This window comes from Thermobia domestica, chromosome 6 (assembly GCF_964235325.1).
Source record: "Thermobia domestica chromosome 6, izTheDome1.hap1.1, whole genome shotgun sequence".
In the NCBI taxonomy this organism is placed as follows: Eukaryota; Metazoa; Arthropoda; class Insecta; order Zygentoma; family Lepismatidae; genus Thermobia; species Thermobia domestica.
The window spans coordinates 78,804,820-78,831,981 of record NC_137459.1 but is presented as its reverse complement, the minus strand read 5'-3'; the positions used below and the strand labels follow the sequence as shown (position 1 = coordinate 78,831,981).

The 27,162-nt window shown below is 36.0% G+C and overlaps 1 protein-coding gene across 1 annotated transcript in view; it reads right to left on the bottom strand.

The window, feature by feature from the left end:
* Positions 1-240: 240 nt before the first annotated feature.
* The window catches only part of LOC145687213 (uncharacterized), an 82,781-nt gene continuing 55,859 nt past the window's right edge, over positions 241-27,162 (bottom strand). The window contains exons 2-4 of the mRNA XM_081760684.1: positions 15,137-18,552; positions 12,455-12,690; positions 241-314 (exon numbers count right to left, since the gene is read on the bottom strand). Of these exons, the coding sequence (XP_081616810.1) occupies positions 241-314; positions 12,455-12,690; positions 15,137-18,552 (3,726 nt within the window). The remainder of the gene's footprint in view (positions 315-12,454; positions 12,691-15,136; positions 18,553-27,162) is intronic.

Sequence of the window (27,162 nt, the reverse complement as noted above, 5' to 3'; positions counted from 1 at the left end):
GCTTCAATAAAAATGTCATGCGTTAAGAAAGTGTTTCTCAGCCTGTATTAGCAATGCCACTTTCGGTACGCGAGCCGGTGTTGCAGAGATGGTGTGGTTCAATGAAAACTAGACCCACGATCCACTGACCCAACACCCATTGTGACCCACGACCCACCGTATAATACTCTAATCCACGACCCACCATCCACTGTGACCCACCATGATCCACACCGACCCACCATGAACCATTCTAAGCCACTATGATCCACTCCTACACACCAAAACTATCGTCATCAACTCCGACCTATATTCCACGCCATCCTTTCCGCTGACTGAAGGGTATTACACTTGTAATAAAATAAGACTGTGAAATTATCACTCGGATGTTTGAATTTCTACGGTCAATCGCTCAAACACGGCTCTGTTACAACGCCGGAGAAACTGACTTTCACGATATAAAATGGTAAAGTGTTTGTCGTGGGCCAAATTATGATAAATTTCAATTTTATTATCATAATAGCTGAAGATAACCATTTTTCGCATGGTAGCTGAATTTGAAAGTCATCGCTAATGGGAGTGTCACCATTGATCTAAGGGACGGTAAAAACTATGGATTTGACACTAATATCGGTCATTTTTGATTACTTTTACATGTCTCGGTATCCCCACCCTATGACCCCCAGCCCGCAGACGAGTGGGATAAATTTGGAAGTTAATGCGATCAGATGGGTTGATCTCAGCGACCGCGAAAACTATGAATTTGGCACTAATATCGGTCATTTTCTACTACTTTTACATGTCCTGGTAATCCCCCCTCCCGAGACCACCTGGTTCAATTTTAAAAAAAAAAAACAACGCTTCGTCTTGGTCTGGGGTCTGGATCAAGGTACCCGTGACCAAAATTTGGTAACTCTCGGTCCACTCGTTTGGTCCCCAGGCCACACACAGACAAACAAACAAATTATTTGTTTTATTTATATTAGGAGACTAGCTTTTGGCTAGCTGCGGGCTTCGCACCCGGACCCCCGAGTCTGCTCGGCCTACGACCTCTCATTTCTTATTTATCGGCCTTTGCATCAACAGTGATTTTCGTTAACTTGCTCTTCATATTTCCTGAATCTGTCCATCCTGGTGCTTTGCCCCTACACACTGTCTTTGGTTGACCTACGGTCTCGCACCTCTTGAACCCACAATTCTATCGTTTCTTTTCCTATTTCAGCTACCTAAAATATAAAATTTTGTATCCTAAGAAAACGCCCATTTAAGTAGCATGGGAATTTCTTCACCCCCTTTAGACCCCTAAAAAGTTAAAAAATATATTTTGGCAATTTCCTTATCGGCTAGTAATGGAAGGCTACAGTAATGCCAAATTTCATCATTCTAAACCTCCCGGAAGTGCCAAAACATTTTGGAGAGTAGAAGTCGTCCCATGTATTTATTGAAAAATTGGATATCCAAGGTCAAACGTAAGGGTTGTAATTTTGCATTAGTTGAAGAATTGGATTTTCAAGGTCAAAGGTTATGATTGCTGCAGCTTTGCATTTATTCAAGAATTGGATTTCCAAGGTCAAAGTTACAGTTGGAGCTTTGCATTCGTTGAAGAATTGGGTTCTCAAGGTCAAACGTTATGACTGTATTCTTTGTATTTGTTGAAGAATTGGATTTTCAAGGTCAAACGTTATGGGTGCTGCTTTTCATTTGTTGAAGAATTGTATTCTGAAGGTCAAAGTTACGGTTATAGATTTGCATTTGTTGAAGAATTGTATTCTCAAGGTCAAAAGTTACTGTTATAAGCATGAATTTGTTAAACAATTGGAATCTCAAGGTCAAAAGTTACAGTGGTAGCTTTGCATTTGTTAAAGAATTGGATTCTCAAGGTCAAACGTTGTGGATGAAGCTTATCATTCGTTGAAGAATAGGATTCTCAAGGTCAAAGTTACAGTTGTAGCATTGCATTCGTTGAAGAATCGGGTTCTCAAGGTCAAACGTTATGGTTGCAGCTTATCCATCGTTGAAGAGTAGGATTCTCAAGGTCAAAGTTACAGTTGTAGCATTGCATTCGTTGAAGAATTGGGTTCTCAAGGTCAAACGTTATGGTGGCAACTTTTCATTTGTTGAAGAATTGATTCTCAAGGTCAAATGTTACGGTTGTAGCCTCGCATTCGTTGAAGAATTGAATTCTCAAAGTCAAACGTTATGGTTATAACTATGAATTTGTTAAACAATTGGAATCTCAAGGTCAAAAGTTACAGTTGTAGCTTTGTATTTGTTAAAGAATTGGATTCTCAAGGTCAAACGTTATGGTTGCAGCTTAACATTCGTTGAAGAGTAGGACTCTCAAGTTCAAAGTTACAGTTGTAGCATTGCATTCGTTGAAGTATTGGGTTCTCAAGGTCAAACGCTATGACCGTAGCTTTGTATTTGTTGAAGAATTAGATTCTCAAGGCCAAACGTTATGGTTGCTGCTTTTCATTTGTTGAAAAATTAATTCTCAAGGTCAAATGTTACGGCTGTATCCTTGCATTCGTTGAAGAATTGAATTCTCAAGGTCAAACTTACAGTTGTAGCATTGCATTCGTTGAAGTATTGGGTCCTCAAGGTCAAACGCTATGACCGTAGCTTTGTATTTGTTGAAGAATTAGATTCTCAAGGCCAAACGTTATGGTTGCTGCTTTTCATTTGTTGAAAAATTAATTCTCAAGGTCAAATGTTACGGCTGTAGCCTTGCATTCGTTGAAGAATTGAATTCTCAAGGTCAAATGTTATGGTGGCAGCGTTGCATTCACTGAAAAATTGGATTCTCTGAGTCAAACGTTATGACTGTAGCTTTGCGTTCGTTGAAGAATTGTACACTCTGTAAAGAAAAAATAGCGACACCTCAATTCTCAAGGTAATTTAAACAGAAAACCATAGTTGCAGCCGGCTAGAAGAGGAATAGAAGGAAATTATGAGTGTGATCATTCATTTGCATTATCTGTGACACCTATGGTGTACAATGCACTTACTAATTATTTACGTATCAGTAATATTCTCTCTAGATGGCACCTGAGATCGTCTCGTAAATTATTAGGGTGAGAATTCTGCATTGCATTTGTGATGTGTAGGCCCAGGTAATTAGCATTTTGTGATTGTTATATGCTTTGTCATTATTTGAACAGTGTCAAGTGCCAGTGTTGGGCAAATATCAATTGAATTAACAATTAACAATTAATCTGTAAATTTAATTGTTAATTGCAATTAACAATTGAAATAAGTAATGGTTAATTGTTAATTGCAGTTGGCCATTAAAAAAGGAGAATCAATTGCAATTGATCAATTGATTGAAAGTAATTGCAGTGGAAAGTAATTGCAATTGAATTCTGTAATTCAATTGCAATTGAAATTAATTGGCAATTGATTCAATTGCAATTGATTTCCACAGCAATTACTTTCAATTGATTGATCAATTGCAATTGATTTTCACTGATTAATTTTCAACACTGTAGTTCAGAGAGGGCGTGGGGCAATGAAAACTTTAGCCACGACCAATTGACTCACCATCCGTCGTGACCCACGACCCACCGTGACCCACTCTGACCCACCACCCACAAAATCACTCTTACCCACTGTGACCCACAGACCCGCCAAAACCCATTGTCATCAACTCTGACCCATGATTCACGCCCTCTTCTCTGCTGACTAAAGAGTTTAAACTTGTAATAAAACAAGCCTATAAAATTATCACTAATCGGAGTTTGAATTTCTACGATCAATCGCTCAAGTATCGCACTAATACAATAACAGCGGATCTGACCTTTCTAATATAAATAAAATAGTTTGTTCGTGTGTCTGTGTGTCTATCTTTGTGCGGCCTGTGGACGGGACGAGTGGACCGAAAGTTTTCAAAATTTGGTCACGGGTAGCTTGGTCTAGGCCCCAGACCAAGACGAAGAGTTTTTTTTTTTTTAATTCCTTACTATGGGGTCTCCAGGAGACGTTTACCGGGACCGGCCTGGGGACCAGACAAGTCGACCGAGAGTTACCAAATTTTGGTCAAACATACCTTGGTCCAGGTTTCACACCAAGGCAAAGCTTTTTCGAAAAAATTCGAACCAGGGGGTCTCAGGGGGGCGTTTACCGGGACATGTAAAAGTAGTAGAAAATGACCGATATCAGTGTCGATTTCATAGTTTTCGCGGTCGCTGAGATCAATGGTGAAACTCCGATCGCATTAACTTCCAAATTCACCGTATTCTGCTACGGGCCGTGGGTCAATGGGGGGGGGGAGGGGGAAATACCGAAACGTACAAGTAATCCAAAATGACCGATATTAGTGTCAAATCCATAGTTTTCGCGGTTGCTGATATCAATGGTGACACTACCATTAGCGATGACTTTCAAATTCATCCACCGTTGTATGCGGGCCTTGGGTCACCAGAGGGGGAATTCCGAGACATGTAAAAAAATAATCGAAAATGACTGATATTAATGTCAAATTCATAATTTTCGGGGTAGCTGAGCTCATTGGTAAAACTCAAGACCGCGTTTACTTTCACATTTAGCCCCCATCAGATAAGAAACGGGGGCATTATGAAGGGGATCACGAGACATGTAAAAATAATCCACAATGACCGATGTCAATTCCGTAGTTTTCGCGGTGGCTGAGATTAATGGTGATACTTTCATTAGCGATGATTTTCAAATTTAGCCAGCATTGTATGCGGGCCGGGAGTCACCGGGGGTGGGGAATTGCGAGACATGTAAAACTAATGGAAAGTGACCGATATTAGTGTCAAATCCATAGTTTTAGCTGTCGCTGAGATGAATGGTGATACTTCCACAGGCGTTGACTTCCAAATACAGCCCCCATCGGCTGCAGACCAGAGGCATTGTTTTTTTCAAAATTGGAACCAGAGGATTATAGGGATTTTTACAGGCATATGTAAAAAGTAGTAGAAAATGGCAGATGTTAGTGTCACATTCATAGTTTTCGTGGTATTAGTTGGGGGTTGGTGGGGGCCAGAGGAGATTGTTTCACAATACGAACCAAGGGGGTCTGAGGGAGTGTTCACCGGGACATGTAAAAGTAGTAGAATTTGTGTCGAATCCATATTTATCGGGGTTGCTCAGACGTATAGTGACACCCCCGATAGTGTTTACGTTCAAATTCAGCCCCATCGGCCTTCCCAATGAAAGCACATGTACGTTGTTGGATATATATTCACACAAAATATATCCAATGTTAGAAATGTTTCTTAATTGTTCTCCCGTTGTTCAATCTGTTTACATTGATATTTTATCTGATTCGTGCGAAGAACGGGTATAACAGCTAGTACGAAATGGTAAAGTGTTTGTTATGGACCAAATTACAATGAATTCAATTATATATAAATATATAATTATTATAATTATAACTAATAAATATTTCCTTGTTGAATCATAGAGCTCCTCCGTGGCTAAGCGGTTAGCGTACGCGCCTTTGGCGTGGGAAACCCGGGTTCGATTCCCTGCGGGAGCTCATGTGGTTCGGATTCCACGTTAATCAGTAGGTCCATGTCTCATATAGCCTCGCTGCTGACCGGGACGTTAAACCCCAAAAGCAACTCAAAATCAAATCAACTTGTTGAATTATACATATTTTTCAGTGGAAAAATGAATACAATTTAAAAGTCCCAAATCAACGTAAAGTAGACCAACTTAAAGGAAAAATGTGTAAAATTTTCCATATAATTAAGCTTACAAACTTAAAATTTCCATGTAATTAAGCTAAATTACCATTTTTGTGTCGTTTTGTGCGCCTATTTCCTCGTTTTCTGCGTCACCGGAAATGGGTCAACGTTATCCTACAAATATGGCGGAACAAGTTAATGTTGTTCCGTCAGGAACGATTTCGAGGTCGTTTCCTTCACATCGTCTTGTGCGTGTTTTCTACCGTTTTGTAAGCCTATTTCCACGTTTTGTGAATCAATGGTAGTGGGTCAAAATGGGCATTCAATGTGGGAAGAAAACTGATCCACTCTCCCACCAGTATCGAATTTCAAGGTCGCTTTTTTCGCATTGTTTAGTGCATATTTATACCGTTTCTGCGCATACTTTCACGTTTTGTAGGCCAACGAAAGTGGGTCAAAGGTGACCTACAAATATGGCAGAGAAAGACATATTCATTCCACTTTCAAGGTCCATTTTGACCCTCTTCCACTGATGCACAAAGCGACACAAATCATGTATAAAAAGTGTGAAGGAAACGACCTCAATTGATGGTGACGGAACAGCATTAAGTTATTCCGCTATACTTGTAGGCCATTTTGACCCATTTTTGTTGTCGCACTAAAGTGGAAATAGGAGCACAAAACGGTACAAAGCAGGCACTATACGATGCGAAAGAAACGACCCCCCAAATTCGATAGTGGCGGAACAATGGCTCTAGTTTCTCGGACCATTTTGACGCATTTCTGGTGATGCTCAAAACGTGGAAGTAGGCGAACAGAACAGTACAAAATACACACTAAACGATGCGAAAGAACCAACCCCGAAATTCGATAGTGGCGGAATAGTGAGCCATTTAACTCCCACTTTAAAGGCCCGTTTAACTCACTTCCGGTGACCACAAGACGAGGAAGTAGGCACAGAAAACTTTTAAAAAAATAATCACTAAACGATGCGAAAGAAACGACCTAGAAATTCGATAGTGTCGGAACAATGGGTCATTTTGGTCACACTTTGGACGTCCATTTTCACACACTTCTGGTGACGCGCAAAACGTAGAAATAAGAGCACGAAACGGCACGAAACATTCACTACTCGACGCGAAAGGAAGGACCACGAAATTCGGTAGGTATAGTGGTGGAGCAGTGGGTCATTTTCGTCCCACCTTCGAGGCCCATTTTGACCTTCTTCCAGTGACGCACAAAACGTCGAAATACGCGCACAAAAGGGTATGCAATGTGAAATTAACGACCTCGAAATTCCATAGTAGCGGAACTCTTGGTCATTTTCGTCCCATCTTGGAAGCCCATTTTGACCCACTTACGGTTACGCACAAAACGTGGAAATAAGGGCACGAAACGGCACGAAAATCCACTAGTCGATGCAAAAGGAAGGATATCGAAATTCAATAGTGGTGAAACTCTTGGTCATTTTCATCCCACCTTCGAGGCACATTTTGACCATCTTCCAGTGACGTACAAAACGTCGAAATAGGCGCACAAAAGGGTACGCGATGTAAAATTAACAACCTCGAAATTCGATAGTGGCGGAACAATGTGTCATTTTCGTCCTACCTTGGAAGCCCATTTTGACCCATTTCTGGTGACGCACGAAACGTGGAAATGGGGACACGAAACAGCACGAAAATTCAGTAGTCGATGCGAAAGGAAGGATATCGAAATTCGGTAGTGGCGGAGCAGTGGGTCATTTTCGTCCCACCTTCGAGGCCCATTTTGACCGTCTTCCAGTGACGCACAAAACGTCGAAATAGACGTACAAAAGGGTACGCGATGTGAAATTAACAACCTCGAGATTTAATAGTGGCGGAACTCTCGGTCATTTTCGTCCCATCTTGGAAGCCCATTTTGACCCACTTTCGGTGACGCACTAAACGTGGAAATAAGGGCACGAAACGGCACGAAAATCCACTAGTCGATGCAAAAGGAAGGATATCGAAATTCAGTAGTGGCGAAACTCTTGGTCATTTTCATCCCACCTTCGAGCCCATTTTGACCATCTTCCAGTGACGTACAAAACGTCGAAATAGGCGCACAAAAGGGTACGCGATGTAAAATTAACAACCTCGAAATTCGATAGTGGCGGAACAGTGTGTCATTTTCGTCCTACCTTGGAAGCCCATTTTGACCCATTTCTGGTGACGCACGAAACGTGGAAATGGGGGCACGAAACAGCACGAAAATTCAGTAGTCGATGCGAAAGGAAGGATATCGAAATTCGGTAGTGGCGGAGCAGTGGGTCATTTTCGTCCCACCTTCGAGGCCCATTTTGACCGTCTTCCAGTGACGCACAAAACGTCGAAATAGACGTACAAAAGGGTACGCGATGTGAAATAAACGACCTCGAGATTTAATAGTGGCGGAACTCTTGATCGTTTTCGTCCCACCTTGGGGACTCATTTTAACCCACTTCCCACGACGTACAAAACGGAAGTAGACGCACAAAACGGCACAAAACGATGTGAAGGAAACAATCTCGAAATTCATTGGTGGCAGAAGAGCAATAACTTGTTCCGCCATATTTGTAGGCCCATTTTGACCCACTTCCGGTGATGCACAAAATGTGGGAATAGGCGCATAAAGCGACACAAAACACGCACAAAAGATGCAGAACAAAGTACCTTGAAATTCGTTGGTGGCGGAACAAGTTAATGACGCCGTGAGCACCAATATAAGTATATACTGTAGTTCTTACCAGTTGGCGCGGTGGGTCAGTGGTAGAGCGTTCACCTCCGGTGCTTGAGGTCCCTGGTTCGATCCCAGCTCGCGCAGTTTGTACTTTGTGGTGGACAAACACCGTGCTCGTGGATTTTCTCGGGGTTCTCCCGTTTCCTCCCACTTTCTTCATTTCATTCATTTCCTATCATCACCGTCTCCTTTTGCCTATCCGGCATAAGCGTGAGACGTAAAACTAAAGATTTCTTATCATTTTTTGTAGTTCTTACCATCAAGGCTGAGAACTGCACGGTCCAATTTTTTAGCCAAAGTAGAAGCCCAACCGGAATAGTGATGTCAACCGACTCGGCTTGGTTCAACTGAGCGTACACCTTGAGCTGGCTTGGTTGGGATTACCCATCGACTGGGCTCAATTGAGCCAATGGCTTGAACCGGCTCGGTAAAGACGAGTCATCGGCTCGGCTCGATTGGAGCCAATGGCTCGAACCAGCTCCGTTGAAACGAGTCCATAGGCTGGGTTCGAGTCAGCTCAACTGAGCCGATGGCTCGAACGGGCTCGGTTGGGGTAAGCAATCAGCTCAATTCGGCTCGGCTCGTGTGAGCCATCGGCTGGAGCTGGCTCGGTTGGATGAGCTGTTGGCTCGGCTTACTTCTCGGTTCGGCTCGATAAGTGAATAAGCTGTGAGCGAGCCGCTTGAGCTGTTGACAACCCTAAGCCCGGGTCGAGCAGTTTTGAACATGTTTGGCTGGAGTCCCATAACTTCTAACAATTTTTGGCTCGAGCCCGAATACTTGCTCCTCCTGAACTCAAACCAAGAACCTCGTGACCGATGTCCTTGCCTCCTGAAGATTTCTTGACGACCAAGATCGACAGTCAACTAATTTTTAGTATTCCGATACAAACCGCCTATATTCCATGTTTATACAGGTACACGGTGTTATAATGATAATTAATTATAGTAGTAGTAGTAGTAGTATCATTGATTATTATATTGTCTATGTAGGATACTTGAAGATAATAGTACTTGGAACTACACAAAGAATTTAGCTCGAATTGGCTCGACTCGACTGGAAACTCGATCCGAATTCGAGTCGAGTTGGGGGAAATTTTTCGAGCCGAGATCTCAAGTCGAGCTCAAAGATGTCTGCTTCGAGTCGAGTCGAGTTTTAAAGAAAACTCGCTCGAACTCGCTGGTGCCCATTCCTATTGTATGCATGACGGGCATATAGAGTTCTTTCGAGGGGGATAGAACCATAAACATAATATATTTTAAAAAATACTTAGTTTCCTGGCTTTCTTCCCAGGGGGGAAGGGATGGTAGGTATCCAGCATTTCTTATAAGTACCTTATTTGAAATATGTAAAACAGTAACAAGTGGACAACACAATACACACACATCTACACATCTTCTTATCTTCAGTTTTAATTGCTGATTTCAATTACAATTAACAATTACAATTAACAATTACTAGTTTCAATTGTCAATTGCAATTAACAATTAAATGTTTCAATTGCACCCTTTGCAATTGACAATTAACAATTAAAAGTTTCAATTGCCTGGTGACCAATTAACAATTAACAATTGACGAAAATTTAATTGCAAATTTTATGATTGAATTCAATTGCAATTGAAATTAATTGTCAATTACAAATTGAAATCAATTGCAATTGAAATCAATTGCAATTGATTTTCAGAGCAATTACTTTCAATTGATTGATCAATTGCAATTGATTTCAATTGATTTTGCCCAACACTGTCAAGTGCTAATATTGTTGTTGTGCAGCGTTGTTTTTGTATTATATGTTACTACATGTGGACTGTAAACAAGAATGGTTGGTAAGAAATGTGACTTGTCGTCACGTGAGCAAGACATACTTCTTGCTTTGCGCAGCTAAGTTACATCTCTAAGGGAGATGGCTGGAATACTCAAAATTCACCATTCGACGGCAGAAAGAGTAATTCACAAGCAAAAATAGTATAAGAAATAATCCCTTCGTCAACAGTGCAATAAAAAAAAGAAAGCATCACCCAGAGCAGATCGCCAAATAAAATCAATAGCACTGCAGAATCAAGGAATGACTTCGCCAAAAATCGTTTTGATCTTGAAACTGCAGTCACTCCTGCGACTGTATTGTCGTAACTGTATGAGGAGGATATTACGAAGAAAAAAAAAACGCCTGGAAAGTCGAAACTAACAAAAGCACAGAAGACTTCAACACGTACGTTTGTGAGGCGATATGCTACTTGGACTTATGACAACTGGAAGCATGTTGTTTTCTCCTTTGAAAAAAGTTTAAAATAGTGGGAAACGATAGGGGTGTGAAGTTGTGGATACGAATGAGCGGGAAACTTGATACGGATTTTGTTTAAGAGATGCAAATATTCAGTTACTGAGTGATGGTATGGGCTTGCTTCGCTGTCAATGGATATAGGTGAAGAGTCATTTGATGTACAAAAATGTCTTCAAATTCTGGTACGTAAAATTCTTCAAACAGCTAAAGATAACTTTCCTGAAGAAGATATGGACTACTTCATTTTCCAGGACGTAAATGCTTCATGTCAATGAACGAAAATCGTTAATACGTGGTGCAAGAATATGACTATTCAAAGACTCGTGTGGCATCCAAACTCACCTGACATGTAAAGTTTGGGTCAATATGAGCAGAAGACTCAATAGACAACTATTTCGGATAGAATGGAACTCACGAAACAGGTAATCCGGGAGTGATTCCATGAAATCAAGGTTACATTTTGCAATAGCGTTGTCGCCGAAAGGCCTCGACGACTCCCCTGCATTTCCTAAAGCCCATGGTCCACATACGAAATCTAGTTTGATGTATTGTATCTCTCAATGTTCGTACACAATATGTCTTACTCTTAAGAAATTACATTTTTGGTTTTGTGCTATTATTGTTGATTTTCATACTTTTATGTATAATTCTTCCCACAGCCGTTTTTGCTGAAAACACACATAGCTACTAATATATGCATATAAATTCATTATATGCATATGAAAAAACTGAAACTGCGGCGCAAGTATTAAGAGTGAACTACTTATTAAGAATATGCTTTGTAATATTATCAGCAATTCATGTAAAAACTCATATTGGTTAATGTATGTTGTGAAAACCATATCCGAGGAAGTGTCGCTATTTTTTCTTTACAGAGTGTATTCTGAAGGTCAAAGTTACGGTTGTAGATTTGCATTTGATGAAGAAGTGTATTGTCAAGGTCAAAAGCTGCAGTTGTAGGGGCGGTACGTACGACTTATAATGTTGTTAATAAATCAATTAACATGTTTTGGTGGTACGCCAGTGGATCTTAAATGTTTAAAACTTTTTTGTCTTAAGTGTTTTGTTAACATGCTAACAGCTTTCAACAAATATTACTCATAAAACAAATGTTATACTTTCACAGAATTCATGTGTTTCTTACGTAAGTCAGTATAAATACCGTAAAATAAAGTTGTTTTATGTTGTTATTTTAATAAAACGAATGGACAGCAATATAACTCAAGGCAAAATTATGGAAAACTCATTTGAGAAGTTGTACCGTTTTCACCTAACGGCTTTCCCGAAAATATTAAATTTGTAGTGTTTGATAACGATAAACCGTTACGGTGCATTTCCGACTTTTCTAAAGGTCATCGACGTTGATTTCCTAGAGGACTTCCGAAACTCCATCTGTTAGCGTCCATCGCCCTCTGTTAGCGACAGGCTAATTACGCTGATTCTAGCGGCGGAAACGCGGTCAGCGCGCTGTCTGTAAGAGGTGTATCAGGAGCTTTCTAGACCTAGTGCCTGAGGTCTTTCCTTCATGTTTCTCCCAGTTTGACTCAACGCTGGATGGACGCCGAAAATTGGGAAGGACAGGCCAAAAATCGAACCCGGGACCACGCGGACGTCTAGTTCAATGCTCTGCCTACTAGACTACGTTGTTCCCTTTATCGAATTCATAGTTTCAAATATAGTGTACATTGTTCGTCTTGTGATAGATAAACCCAAAAGTCACGTTTATAGATTGTATTTGGGTATTCACATTCAGGTTTTGTTCTAGACTTTTTTTTAGGGGAGAGCAAAATCAAAGTTTTACGGATATACGCTGGCCCACTATTTGCTAAAGGACATGCCCTGTACAAGAGTAACATTTCATCGCTCTCGGCTCCGAGGATGTGTTTGAATAATTCCTTGGTGCTTAGTCGTTCCTCAGAAATATGAAAAGAACTACATTGTTCACGTAATACGATAACACTACTGGAATTATAACCCTTTGAGTAATACTGGGCTACTTCTAGATTTAGATTACGTCTTTCACAAATTCGAATTAGACTGAAAGTGAAAAAAAAATCAAAGTCCAAACCGTTAATATTTTAGATTCCTTCTATAATAATAATAATAATAATAATAATAATAATAATAATAATAATAATAATAATAATAATAATAAAATATAAGCTTTACACGTAAGATTTATTTCATCTTATTTTACTAATCAATATCCATATACTTGTTGAAATTTATGACTAAACATTTGCTGACAAAGCAGACCAGAAGATGCGGATATCCCAAACGGATGAAAGACTAACAGTGAGATTGAGATATTATCGATTTCCCTTAGTCAATTTAGACTTACGTCTAGTAGAATAATCTCCACTTGTACCCCACTTTCAATTACTGTGTCGCCTTTTTCAATTAGTTTCTGTACTTACACTTTTGGTACTCTATGTACATACTGTCGTTGAAGTAATGAATATTTTGATTACTCTAAGTACTCTCATTGAAGTACAAAGGTTCAATTGTAATTAAATTATTACGGCTTTTTTTACCGGTACTTTAGGTACAATTACTGACATGTAATTATGCTGTACCGGACTGTAGTCTCATTACTTCAGTGGCGCCTGTCTGCGTACGTAACATTGAACGTAATTAGTTTCCGTACTATCAGTTTACTTACTGTGTCATTTTTTTGTATGTATGTAACCTTAAATATATATACTCTCATTACTCGTATGTAATCTAGCATTTCGCGTATGTAATTTCATTATCGGACTGTAATTGAAGTTCATAAGTACCCGTAATGTACCCTTTATTTGAATCAAAGTTGTGATATTCCGTTAGGTATGATAGTATTTTTGATAATAATGTATGTGTAAAGCTTACTTACCTTTCATATTCACCCTTTTTGGATGTTTTGCGCGGAACTTTCTTATTTGAGCACCATTTCCAAGGTTAAACCTGCTTAGTTTAATCGCTTTGTACTCTCCTATATTTATATATGAAATTGATATTTTTATGCGCGAAATATTAATTATTTTTGTTTGTAATTGTTCGGTAGAAATTATCGTATTTTGTGCGATCTTTTAGAATTATTTTGTGCGATGTTGACCTCTTGCATAAATATATTTTTTAAATGAAGAATCATTTCGATTTGTATATAGACTTAGCATGAGTTTTGAAAAATCATATAAATGATTGAGTATTATGAGGTTGAAATAAATAAAACAACTTTTACAAGCTGCATTTTTTTATTGAAATTATATTGTTAGAAAGTAAAAAACATGAATTGCATATGTAGTTATTCAAAAAATGAGTCTCACCTAGAACAATATACATTTACTAAATATATATAAGTAATTAATATTGTATAATATGTGTTTGTCATTTACCATTATGAGTACAATTTAAGGTACATACATTTGGTAATCAAGATATTTATATACATATAATATTGTTGTACAGTTGACTAATAATTAATATGATACGTACACATTATTTAATACATGAAAATGTCCATGTAATTTTATATCATATACAAAATATTATCAAGTTGAATCAACAGGTATGATTATTACAAACATTTTCATTTTTTTTCACATGTGTAAAATTAAATTTTCATTGGTTGTAGGTCAAGATTTACATACATCCGTGCATTATGACTCACTAAGTAAGACTTTAACTTCGGTATCCATAGGGTAACGTTCTATAGTCTGTCTTACTGTGAGGATTTAATCGGCGTCTCTTGTTGTTTACTACTCTATGCATTTTAGTTTCAGGTTTTGTAGCTATAGTAAATCCGGGCTTACGAGTAATCTTACGTGGATTCAACAATGTTTTATTTTCAATTTTTTCCTGTACTAAATCATAATAATGCTTAAAGGTAATTACTTGACGTGCCCTAGAATCTAAAGTAATTCCTCTAATTTTATACACGTAATCGAATTCTCCAGTGTGATTGTTTTTCATTCTGTATGCATAATTCTTTGCTCCACACCCTATAAAGACATCTATTTCCCACCCTTCTGGAACCTCATTTGTTAATTCTCCTAAGTAAGACCCTATTCTAAGCTTAGATTTTTCATGTCGTGGTTGAACAAATATAATACTATCTGTGTCACAGTACAGTACGTGGTCTTGTCCAACAGTAGTCAGAAGGTCGTGAAGTTTAACCCTTGCCCATGATGTTATGAATGCTGCAAGCACAACATTGGAAAATTTGCTTGGTTTGTTTTCATTTTCTCTGTCTTTATATGTTACAATTACATGTTTCTCTTCTATAGGTATTACAGACTGCACTTCATATTGTGGTGCATATAGATACGACATAAATTTTTCGGGAGTATCGACGATTACAGATTGTGAAAGATCTGTTCTTTGCCCCCATTTTCCGTACAGCGAATTCAAAAATATTTTCGAAATATATCTTAATCCGGGATTGTACTCTATGTTATCATAATTTAACTGTATTCCCTCATGTCTGAAATATTCTTCAATGTACTTTTCCTGTTTTTCTTTTGTAGTGCATTCTGCAGGGAAGCCTGAAGCTTCCTGTTTTATTTGAAGGAATGTGTTTACATAATTACGAAACAAACTATTTGAATGGTCATCTTCAGAACCCATAAGCTCAAATTCCCAAATTTCTTTTATTTTCAGTATTTTGTATCCGCATTTCATTGCTTTATGTAATTCAGGGGTACAAAAGGTACTTGTAATGGCGCGATCACTTTCACAATGTGTACATTCTCCAATATTACTTTCTTGCATGCATGATCGACATAGACCAAATAATAATTTTCCATTCCATGTGTAAGGAAGGATTGGAAAATATAAATCGGATGGTGGAAGAATAGTACATTTTACCAGACCATGGATTTTTTCAATGTCTGGAAAAAATGGTCCCTTGTGAATATTTGGCTTGCCTATTGGGAGAGGTTTACGAGCCATTACCCAGGGGTAAAGACTAGTAACATCTAAGTAAGAGATAGTCTCGTCATCATTACATTCATGCAGTGCCTTATAGCATTCTACACGGCCACCATGGAAACTTTCTTTAGGGACAAGATGATCAACAAGATCATCACATTGATCTTTAATAAAATCTTGTATTGTTTTGTCTGATTTTACTTTTGCGTCCCATTCACATTTCCATATTTCAATAACATTAAATTTTCGTTTTTTCAAATACTCGATTTTTGTGATCGTTGATTCATATCGATCTTGCATGGTTGTACGATGATTTGAAGATGAATCAAGACTTGTATGACGAAGATTAGCATAACAAATTTTACAGGCATGCCAAAAACATCCATGAAATTCAAATACTGTGTTTGTTTTACTCTCGTACCCATCGACTTTGTATTTACCGAAACGTCTTTCCAATCCATTCGCGGAATAATCGATTTTCGTACCTCTGGTACGTTCCATATATCGTAACCATTGCAACGCTTTTAGGCTTTGTCGGTCACGATGATCAAATCCAAGGGGTGGAATAATTGGAATAGTATTTTCCGGTAGATGCATTGACCGATAAGTTAACATTGAAGTACTTGCAATAGTGCTTGCTGAGATAAAGCACTGGAGTCCACCAGTTTTCTCTTCAATTAAATCAGAGAACTTAATCACTGCCTCCGCTAAGATTTTAACGTCATTGCGGCAGTAATCGAACATTTCTTTTTGCAGATCGTACTGCATGTTGTTTTCTATACATTCTTTGTGCCAACTTATTAATTCTTTGCTTTCTTCCGGACTTCGTGAATCTGGGTCAAAGTAATGTAACTCAGGAATCTTTCTTACATAATTTTGGTTTTCCTTTGTATTAAATAGGTATGGAAAATATCCCTTCTTTAAATTTTGATTTAAGCCTAATGTCTTTGGGAGTGCTGATAATTTGATACCCATATACAGGAAAGTATCTCTAAAAATAATTTTATTTGATAGTCTCATCTCAATAATTTTGTGTCCCTGTGCTATTATTGAAGGTGAAAGATTTTGACTTTCGATCAATGTCTTAGCCGCGAAAATCATATCATACTTACTGCCGTTATGAGATAACGTCACAATTGATTTAAAGGCTGGTCGATCCATGAGTACGTGACGTATGAAGTCTTCCATGCTCTTAAAGGAAAACTCACGGATTCCATCTTTATCTCCGCAGTTTAGGCATGGATCATCTAAGGATTTATTCTTACAATCCGAACAAAGATGCATTACATATACCAAAGTAACAGTGTGTTCTTGTTCATCACGATCATTCTTATCGAGTAACATCGTCTCTACATCAAATATAATATACAAAAATGCGTTTACATGAGATGGTGTTGCTTTTTGAACGAAACATACGTGATCGCGCTCGACATGATTATAGCACGTTTTACAAAATCGTTCATCACATGTATGTGGAGATTTACGTCGCCGAATATCATATAAAACACAACATTTAACACAAACTTTGACGTTGTTACATACACTCTTCCCATTTTCTGTTACACTTTTATGATTTATATAGCATTTTTCCGTAGGAAACAGTCTGTGACAATCTGTACATTCGCGTTTTATATTATCGGTGGAAGACACTTCATGATATTTCTCACAATACGTACATTTGTATGCACATTTGTGATCTTGTACATGATGATAAGCTTCCAAACAATGATGACAGTATCCTTGTTTCCCTAAGAGTGATCTGATATTTGTAATCAACTGATAATGTTGATCTTCATATAAAATATAAATTTGCTTTCCAGCGTGGACTCCAGGATATAATACATTAAATTCTCGAGTCATAGCATTTTTCTCGTAAACAATAACTTGGTATTCAGGTAACAGATGATTTTGAAACTTTTTCACGTCATCTAAAGTACACCCATTCTTATTCACCACATTTACTTCTACATCTGCACATAGAATTTTGGCTTGCCTTAACAATCGTTTTGGATTTGTCTTAAGACGATATAATTGTTTACGATTATGATCAGCTTTAGTCTTCCCAAGAATAATGCTCTCCGGAAGACAGTACACATCGTTTTCCACAGGAATTACATTTTGTTCTAGGTAAGTAATTAAATCAGCATATTTTTTACTACCACGAATTCGTCCTCTTCCTTTACGAGGGTCAACGATATGTACTTTAAATGTAACTTCATTTGCAAAAAGAAACTCTTCGTTACTGTTTAACGTGTTCTCCACTATAGAGAAGAGTACATCAGGGTTTAATTGCGCTTTGAGTCGCCATGACATGAATATGGGTTTGTTTAGATTACAAGCAGAACTTTCAATAGTTATACCAACATACGTGTCATTGTCAACATCATTAAGCGTATTGTCTATAACGAAATCAAATAGATTTCGAATGTGCGTTTCCGGATCTTTGATAAGTTTAGAATCAGACCTAATAGTTACTTCCTTACCTTGTAAACCAAAGTAGGAGTAATGCTTAGATGTACTTTTGACAACATGAAAATCAGATTGTTTACCACCAGTACCATACAATGAAGATGTTAATGGAATCGTACCAAAAAATACTGTGTCTGACGTAGGACTAAGTGAATTCACAGTGTCCCTCATATATTCAACAAAGTCAGATAGAGTTAAATCAGAAATTTTATCATCCGATATCAATTGCATTAGTTTTTCAGTCGCCTGTTTTCTTATTTCTCCATGTTTAAAAAATCCAGCTTCATGGAGATCAATGATATCTTTTGCCGTCTTACAACTGTTGAGGACAACATCTTGAGTTTCATAGTAGTAAATATATAACGCACGCCGCAATTTAAAATATTTAAGATTGTCAACTCTAACACCAGTGGCATGGCATCGCGTCACAATTTCCCATGAGAAAAAGACCTCTTCAGCGTCAAAGTAGTCTCGAGCCTCTATGAAATCCAATATGGTATTGATTGTACGAATGGCGTCCATCTGTAAGAATAAATTAATCACTTAAGAACAATATTTCAAAACAAATGGTAAGCAAGAAATATATGCTATATTAATCAAAATATTTCTGAAATTCGTAATGGTAATAAGAATTGAACAGTAATTAGAACGATAATAGTAATCAAAATATTAACTACGTAATGGAACTAGTTGTAATTTTAATCAAATAAAAAATAAAATTTGATGCAAAATATAAAGGTATTCTAAAACATCAAACAATTACTTACATTAGTACTTGATAATATTAGTGAACTGAATAGCCCTTTCTTGATTCGTAATGAGAATGAATCTATAAGAAAAATAATTTGTTGTTGTCGCTACATAATAATAGCGTTTAATCAGAACATTAACATAGACAGTAATTTAAGTCAATTCTCTTAATTACTGTATCTGCTTTATCTTGTTATATTAGATTTCTGATTTACGTGTAGAATTTAAGCTAAACACTGTATCAGCTGAATTTAAGCGTAACAAGACTACATTGGCAGAGTATCAGCGAAAGTTCTACGATAGAAAATGAGTTATTTACCGAGGATGACTGAAGTATCGGGAAATGCTCCTGAACTTGCCGATAAAGGGTAACTTTGACGTTCGGTGAATTACCAAGTATCACGGAATATAGAGTAGATACTACTCAAGCGCAGACATATACTGAAATTTCAACAGAGATGTGTCACTTTTATACCATTACAAGACCCTAAAATATCCGAACATTCCCGAAGTTAAAACCCGAACATTCCCGAAGTGAAAACCCGAACATACCCGAAGTGAAAACCCGAACATACCCAAAGTGAAAACCCGAACATTCCCGAAGTCAAAACCCAAACATATCCGAAGTGAAAACCCAAACATTCCCAAAATGAAAACCCGAACATTTCCCCAAGTGGTCCCAAACATTCTCGAAGTGAAGACCCAAACATTCTCCAGCTGAAGGCCCGAACTTTCCCGAAGTGAAAACAAGCATTAACGAAGCAAAGATACAAAATTTCAAAAAAGGAAAGTTATTATCGAAGGTAATGTTTTAAATACAAAGTTTATAAGTCAAAGTAGTTGAAGTTTACCGAAGATAACAAAAGTATCGGGAAACGGACCCGTGGTTTCCGATAAATTATAACGTATTCGTTCCCGTAAAATGTTATATGCACAATAAATATGTAATATAGAAAAACAACACATGACATATTCCTAATTAGTATTTATCATTCATTAATTTAATTATAATAATAGCATTTTCAATTTAATTAATAATAGTTCAAATTGATCAATACATTTTATTTGAAGTTTCATGTGTTTATAAAGACAAAAAATTGTATTTGTACTACTCTATAATCTGTCTTTCCGTAAAAAATGTTTCTGATTTTATAGAAAATGTTTTACTCTATCATAAACAAAAGACTACACGAATAAAAATTAAACGTACATTAAAAATTGTAAATTTTACACTTTTATACATATAAACTGTAAGATTACTGAACTTCAACCAAAATAAAACAGTTTAATACTAACAAAATATGTTATGGCTAACTGTAGGGACAAAAGTTGACTACAAACGATAGTAGAAAATTGTTGTCATTGTTGTAACAATAGAAGTTACTAAAAAATTTTACACTTAGGGAAATTAACGTATATTGTAATACAAAAATAAAGCCCAAAATCTTAATAGAAAAAATTGACATGAAAAAATGTTCAAACGAAAAGTGGCTACTAAAAATGTTATAAAGTTTAAACGGAAAACTTAAAAAAGTGAAAACAAAAGATGTAAAAACAAAAAAGTATGTTAAAAGAAAAATAAAACAAGAGTTCAAACGAAAGGTTAGTAACGAAGTGTTAAAAAGTTAAAATAGATAAGTTAGAAAGTTTAACAGAAAAATTAAAAAGACGAAAGTGTAAAAACAAAAGAGTAAAAGAAAAAATGTAAAAACAAGAAAAGTTGAAAAGTGAAAATAGAAAATTAGCAGCAAAAAGTTAGAAAAGTTAAAAGTTAAAATAGAAAATTGACCTTTATTGTACACAAAAAATTAACACTAAGAACAAATAATAATAGTAATTACTATAACAATAAAGTTACTGTAAACTAGCTGAATGAAAAGACAAATTGTTAAATTTCATTCTTAGAAAATAATACTTGAAACTATTTTAGTTTTTTTTAAAAAGTTTAACTACATTACATGTTCTTAGACAAATCTTATCGGCAAGTTAACACATTCATTTTTAAATATAAGTAATTTTGTATTGTCTTCAAAATCGAAAGATTTTTTCATTTGTTTTGAAGTTACGGGAAAAAATAGGAATATAATTAAATTTGCAATTACGTTCGGAATATTACTTCAATTGAAATGCTGTAATAGTTATTACGGAAGGTTATTTACCAGTAAGAAATAAGTATTAAATTAAAGACATTTAGTTAAATGTTAAGACTTAAGTTCATAGTGTTGCTACAGACGCTAAGAAAAATTAGTAACTTGGAAGAAAAATACTTTTTTATCATTTATCTATGATTTTCCATTTTTGACAGAATTTTCCGTTGATAAATTTTATTTGTAAATTGTACAAAATAAAAGTATCAATACTGTTACTTACCAATCAATTTAGTCAAATCGTGGTTACAGGGAAACTTGATTAGAATGCAACAATTGAATATCTGTTGTGTAACACTGTAATAGATTCAAAGATTATATTATGACTTCATGTTCTATTTAAATTACAATTATCTATATTTGTCTCTACCTTAATTTTATTTATTTATCATTAAAAAATAAATTTCTAAGTTCTCTTCCACAGTCTACCCTCTTCTCTTTCTTCTCAGTTAAGATTCGGGTGTTCATATTTAACTGTTTAGTAATCCTATGGACAATGGTGAAAAGATTCGGTTATAGCTAAGTCAGACAAACTTTCAATACAGTTTCAATTAATTCACTACTTCGTATGGTTCTGGGTGTAATCATCAAAGTATATTTCTTTCAGTTTTACTCAAGATTTAGAAAGGGTCTTGCAACTGATTAACGTAAAGAGCGCTGAAGAAATGAATTCGAAAAGCAGAAACATTACTATTAGTTTCTGATACATAGTTTGTGCAACTACAAGCCAGTGCTTTGGAAGTTCCAATTAATTATGTAACAGATTCTTGCTTAGATCATAATGATGTTCTCTTTTCTACTTTTCTCCTTAGTCATTAGATTTTCTCACTATTATGCAAGTTAAAGATATATATATAAGTAAAACATTATCTTGATTTCTGACCTTTATTTTATCGAATTATTGTTTACGCTTAAATAACATTTAAGTCATTTTCTTGGTCTTTGTAGCGTGTAGTAGACTAACAAACAAGTTTATCGCCTTATTTAGTTCATTGTTTGAAGTGTGACTTACTTCAGCATGTTATATAGATTACTCCAAACATAATTACTCTTTGTACTAATTACTCAATCACATGTTTCGGTAAAACACTTTTCATAATTCAGATACTAGTAGTAATAGTAGCAATCTTAATGTTAGATGTAGTAACAAATACTATTTTGAGCTATAACAGTAAAACATTTTAAGCGTATAGATACATTTCTATGAATAAATGTATATCCTAAGAATATATTAATGTAATATTTTTTTCTAACAATTATTGCACAAGCATATACTATTCTTATTTTCAATACATATATTTTATAAGATTACCATAAAAATAGTGTTGAAAGAAAAGCATAGCAGTCAAATTTATACAGGATATATTAAAAAGTTATAAAGATCAATCATAGAAATGTAATCATGAAGAGAATATATATAGTAGCAATAATATTCCTAATAAAAGGTATACAAGACAATTAAAATGCTTTTCATATGCTCATGATATGCTAAAGAGCAAGGAAAAATAGTGATGTAATCAATCATTGTATTAGAATTATCTAATAAGAAACGAAACTTCTACAACAAGCTTTTAATCCGAAAACAAACGAATATGTAAGCATAAGAATTAAAGAGTATGTGAAGAAAGAGGTACAATGCATAGAACTGAACGAATTAGCTTCTAAAGGAATTCCAGCACAGGACATTTGCAAGATACGCAATAAAACATCAAATATCAACGTAACTGAAAAAGACGGAGACAGAGAACGGAACGTAATCTTCAATATCAAATTCACACAGTGACACATAATTAGTAGAAATTAAAGAAGACGAAAGGATAAAGAATGAGAAAGTAAAACGGTCTTATATGTATAATATCATGTCAATTTACATGAAGATGGTAAGTAAGAAAGAATGTCGACAATAACGAAACGTTCACCAATGACTTCCATTTCTCTATGCAAATATATTATGGACGAGTTATAATTGATAACATTGTGCGTCAAAGATCTGGTCATCTTTTGATAATATATAAATTATCTCACATTAAAAGTTTTCATCTCACTACGTTCATCTTAAGATTTTCTTTCCCGTAACCTATCGTATTGTTCTCGTCAACTTTCGCAACGATATAGCGTATGACATTCTGATTTCCCTGGCATTATACAGTTTCTATTCAAATAGTTTCTTCTCTGAAACTGCCTGGTTCGCGACCTAATTCTCTTCATTCTTCTCCACATCCATAGTTTCAACATTGTACTCTCTTTCACGTACTTGTTTTCATATCACACGAACAATTTCTCATTATTCACGGAAGCACAGAATAAACTTCCTCCTAAAGGGTTCTTTTGCCATTTCTATCCTTGCTTTTATTCCACGCTTGCAATGTTATTATTACCTATGTATGAAAATCAAGTCATTTGTAATTGCAATGGACAACGCTCATACGAGAATTATAGTAAAAAAGTGTAAAATATGCAACTGAAATAATAGAAAATATAGTGAATTAAGTCGAATATCTGAAGCTTTTTTTTTTAGTATAATCATGTATTATATATGTGTTCAAAATTATATTAGAGGAAAAAGGAATATCCAACAATATCTCCTATCGGTATTTTTAATTTAGTGCCCTCCAAAAGTGTGCAAGCAGAATTATTACTATGCCTCTTTCAAAGAAAAAAATAACGGAAAAGTGGGGATCGATTTTTTCGATCAATTGAAGAGGTTGTGTTACCTTAAGAGTAGAGCACTCAATTCTAATGCGTGGAACCCCCTGCTTCCATACTAGTATACATCAAATGGTTTTTGTGATGGCGTGTGTTCCTCAACTATTTGTTTTAATTCTCAGGTGTCCCACAAATCATGAACGTAAGAATAAAACTTGAAGGTTTTATTGTACAGTCGCGCTTTAGAAAATGTCTCCACAGAGGATAAATAGACACATATATGTATAAAACATCAATCTATCTTTTGCAAGCTAAATTCTGTATGCCACAGTTGTTGCGAACTCCAAGTGTATTCTAATATTCAAGGATTTTAAGGTGCAACTCTCCACTTCCCTTACTGTTACATGTTATTTAACTTAGCTCCTCTCATTTGTAACTCCAACAATAAGTGATTTCAAAGCAATTTGTGTCTTATCACATACTTATTTTTCACAATTAATTTCAATCATCATCTTATTAAACGCTTGCAGAGACATGGGTTTAGAAGTAAATGCAGGGAAAACTAAATACATGGAAGTGCGTCGGGACCGGAATACATCAAATTATGGATGCGTTAAAATATTAAATAATACTTTCCACATAGTATTATTTGTGTTATTGAGTTATTTGTGTTATTCAATTCAAAATTTTTTCATAAAAAATTTTATTGAAGCTTAAAATATACAAAACGATAATTATGCCTGTTGATCTGTATGGCTGCGAAGCATGGCCACTTACTCTGAGGGAAGAACATAGACTAAAAGTATTTGAGAACAAGATCCTGAGACGAATATTCGGACCCAAGAGGAACGGGGATGGGGAATGGCGGAAACTGCATAACGAGGAACTACATAATTTATATGGTCTACCCAACATTGTTAGGGTCGTTAAGTCTAGGAGGCTTAGGTGGGCGGGTCATGTAGCTAGAATGGAAGAAAGAAGAAACGCTTTCAAAGTCTTGACTGGAAGACCGTTCGGAAAGCGACCATTAAAAAGACCTAGGCGCAGATGGGAGGACAATATTAAGATGGATCTCGCAGAGATTGGAATACAAAGTAGAAACTGGATGCAGTTAGCTAAGGATAGAAGTCAATGGAGAGCTTTTGTGAACGCGGCATTGAACCTCCGGGTTTCATAGACCATAGAGTTAGTTAGTTAGTTATTTCAATCACCAAAATAACCTTCTGTTTCAAAAGAAAAGATAAAACTTTATGCTAAGTTGGCAACTCTGTTACCCTGATGATAATGCAAAATATGTCAAGTATGTTGGACAAATTCTAAACATTTTTCTATTTACCCCGTGCACCATGTTGTTATCCTAATAATGAACAGCATGTCTCAGTCTGTATATCACATTAATAGATTTCACTATATGCCCTGCCTGTATAACTGGCAGCTTTTATACAGTAGATATTGTTACCGAATTAAAACTACTATCCTTATTGTAACAGCAAGGCGTCTCAGTAACTCAGTCACGGTAATTTCTAATAGGAAGGTTAAGCCAATAGTTGTTATTATCTGCACTGCCTCGTGTCTGACGGCAAACATGACGCTAGTGTACAGGAAATTTGCAGACATCCTACAGAATTTCAAAGCTAGTAAATTTTGTCATAAACTTAAATACTATAATCAGTATATAAGGCTATTTCTAATAATAAGTACATTAATCACACTATTAGATGCCGTTACCTGCGCTGCCGAATAAACGTTTATCTCTTATATTCCGTAACAAAAAGGTGTCGCTACCTACCTTGTTTAGATGACACCAAGTTGTCCCTGACGTACACTACGTGTTATTACATATATATCTCCTCTTACTAGTCACTTCTCATACAAAGTCGCTCGGCGAGAAACAAATATGTTTTCTATATTTAAAAAGTGCCTTCAAACCATGCAATCAACGTGATTAATATTAGACAACTTATTATTCTCGGTTCATTTTAGCCACTGCAGTACGCAGTATTATTACTGTGTACTAATTTCATACACAGAATTTCAATGAAGAGAATTCTTCGTTAACTAATACCGTATCATATTACAATTACTTTTACATTATCCCCATCTAAAATTCTTGTTCCAAAAATCTATGATCTAATGCCTCAATAAAATAGTATGGTTATGTCTCATACGAAATGTCTTCCTTTCATCCGAAGAAACATTATGTCTGTTTCCCTCTACCACTATTATTTCTTCCCTTCATCAATTATTTATAAGTATTCGCTTTCACCCGTCTACTTTACCCTACAATCTAGATATATAATACTAGCGAAATAAAGTAATCTCACTGATAATGTTAGTATAAAAACGTCCCAGCCTGTATGTCACATACGCACGTAAAATTACATTCTTGGTACTAATTCTTGTTCTCCATACTGTCTAATATATTACGATAATTTAATGGCTAGCATGGGCGCTTTTCGTACACGCAGGCCCAAGTTTGATTCACGGTGCTTCTTTCATATAAACCATAGTAATCGTTTTACTTTTTAAACTAGTTTCGCATCTTTCATAGCCAGGAAGTGTAAGCCTAAGGCGTTAAAGTGAAAAACCATATGCTCTATACATACAAAAGGCGCTTGTCCGGCATTCAATTAATGAAACTGAAACGTGACTTTGAGCCAAATAACATTTTCAAATACTCTCCTCCCATTTACAACACAAAATTCCTATCTATTAATTTACGACCGCTGTAGATCACGAGGTGAATATACCGTATTTTAGTTCACGTAACGGTTTTAAACACGAATAAATCTTCTTTGTGGCTACGTTGTTAGCGTACGCGCCTTTGGCATGGTGATTGAATTCCCTGCTGAAGCTCAAGGATTCTAATTCCACGTTAATCAGTAGGTCCATGTCCCACATAACTATGGTGCTAAAAAGGGACACTAAACTCCAAATCAAATACGATTATTTGTAACTTCAAGGAACGATAAGAAAATATCTAAATTTTCTCATAAAATGGTTACAAAAGTATCACATACCAAGCTTTTATTCAGCTCCTGCATTTCACAAACTGAGCATTCTTCTAGATGCGCCTCAAAATGAAAAAGGTTGGGAACCACTGACATATGCTAACAATTATAAAAGTATTATTTGTCACCAAAATTCAAACTTATGTTCAGTTCAATATTACTAAAGATAAAATTTAAAGCAGGTGTAGGTTACCCAGTTCCTTTCCCCTACTGTAAATGTTAATACCACACACAAAAATAATAAACAATTAATACTATATTACATAAATAATCAGTTTCACCCATCATTTAATGGTCTTTTCATGTAACACTAACTTCTTATATTCTGAAGAGATGCTAGGATTCTATGAGCAAGAAAATAATCGCATATTTATTTTGAAATTTATCTGTCTCTGTGTCTATGCAACTATTGTTTTAATATGTAAAATAATAACTGCGTTTAGCCCTGACGGAGAGGTCCAAACAATCCAAAATTTCTTGCTATTTTTTATTGTATTTGGTTTTCGGCGCGGAAGATCATGATTCGATTCCCGGCAACGTCACATGTTGTGTTCAATTTTAGTGCCATATAAGTAAAA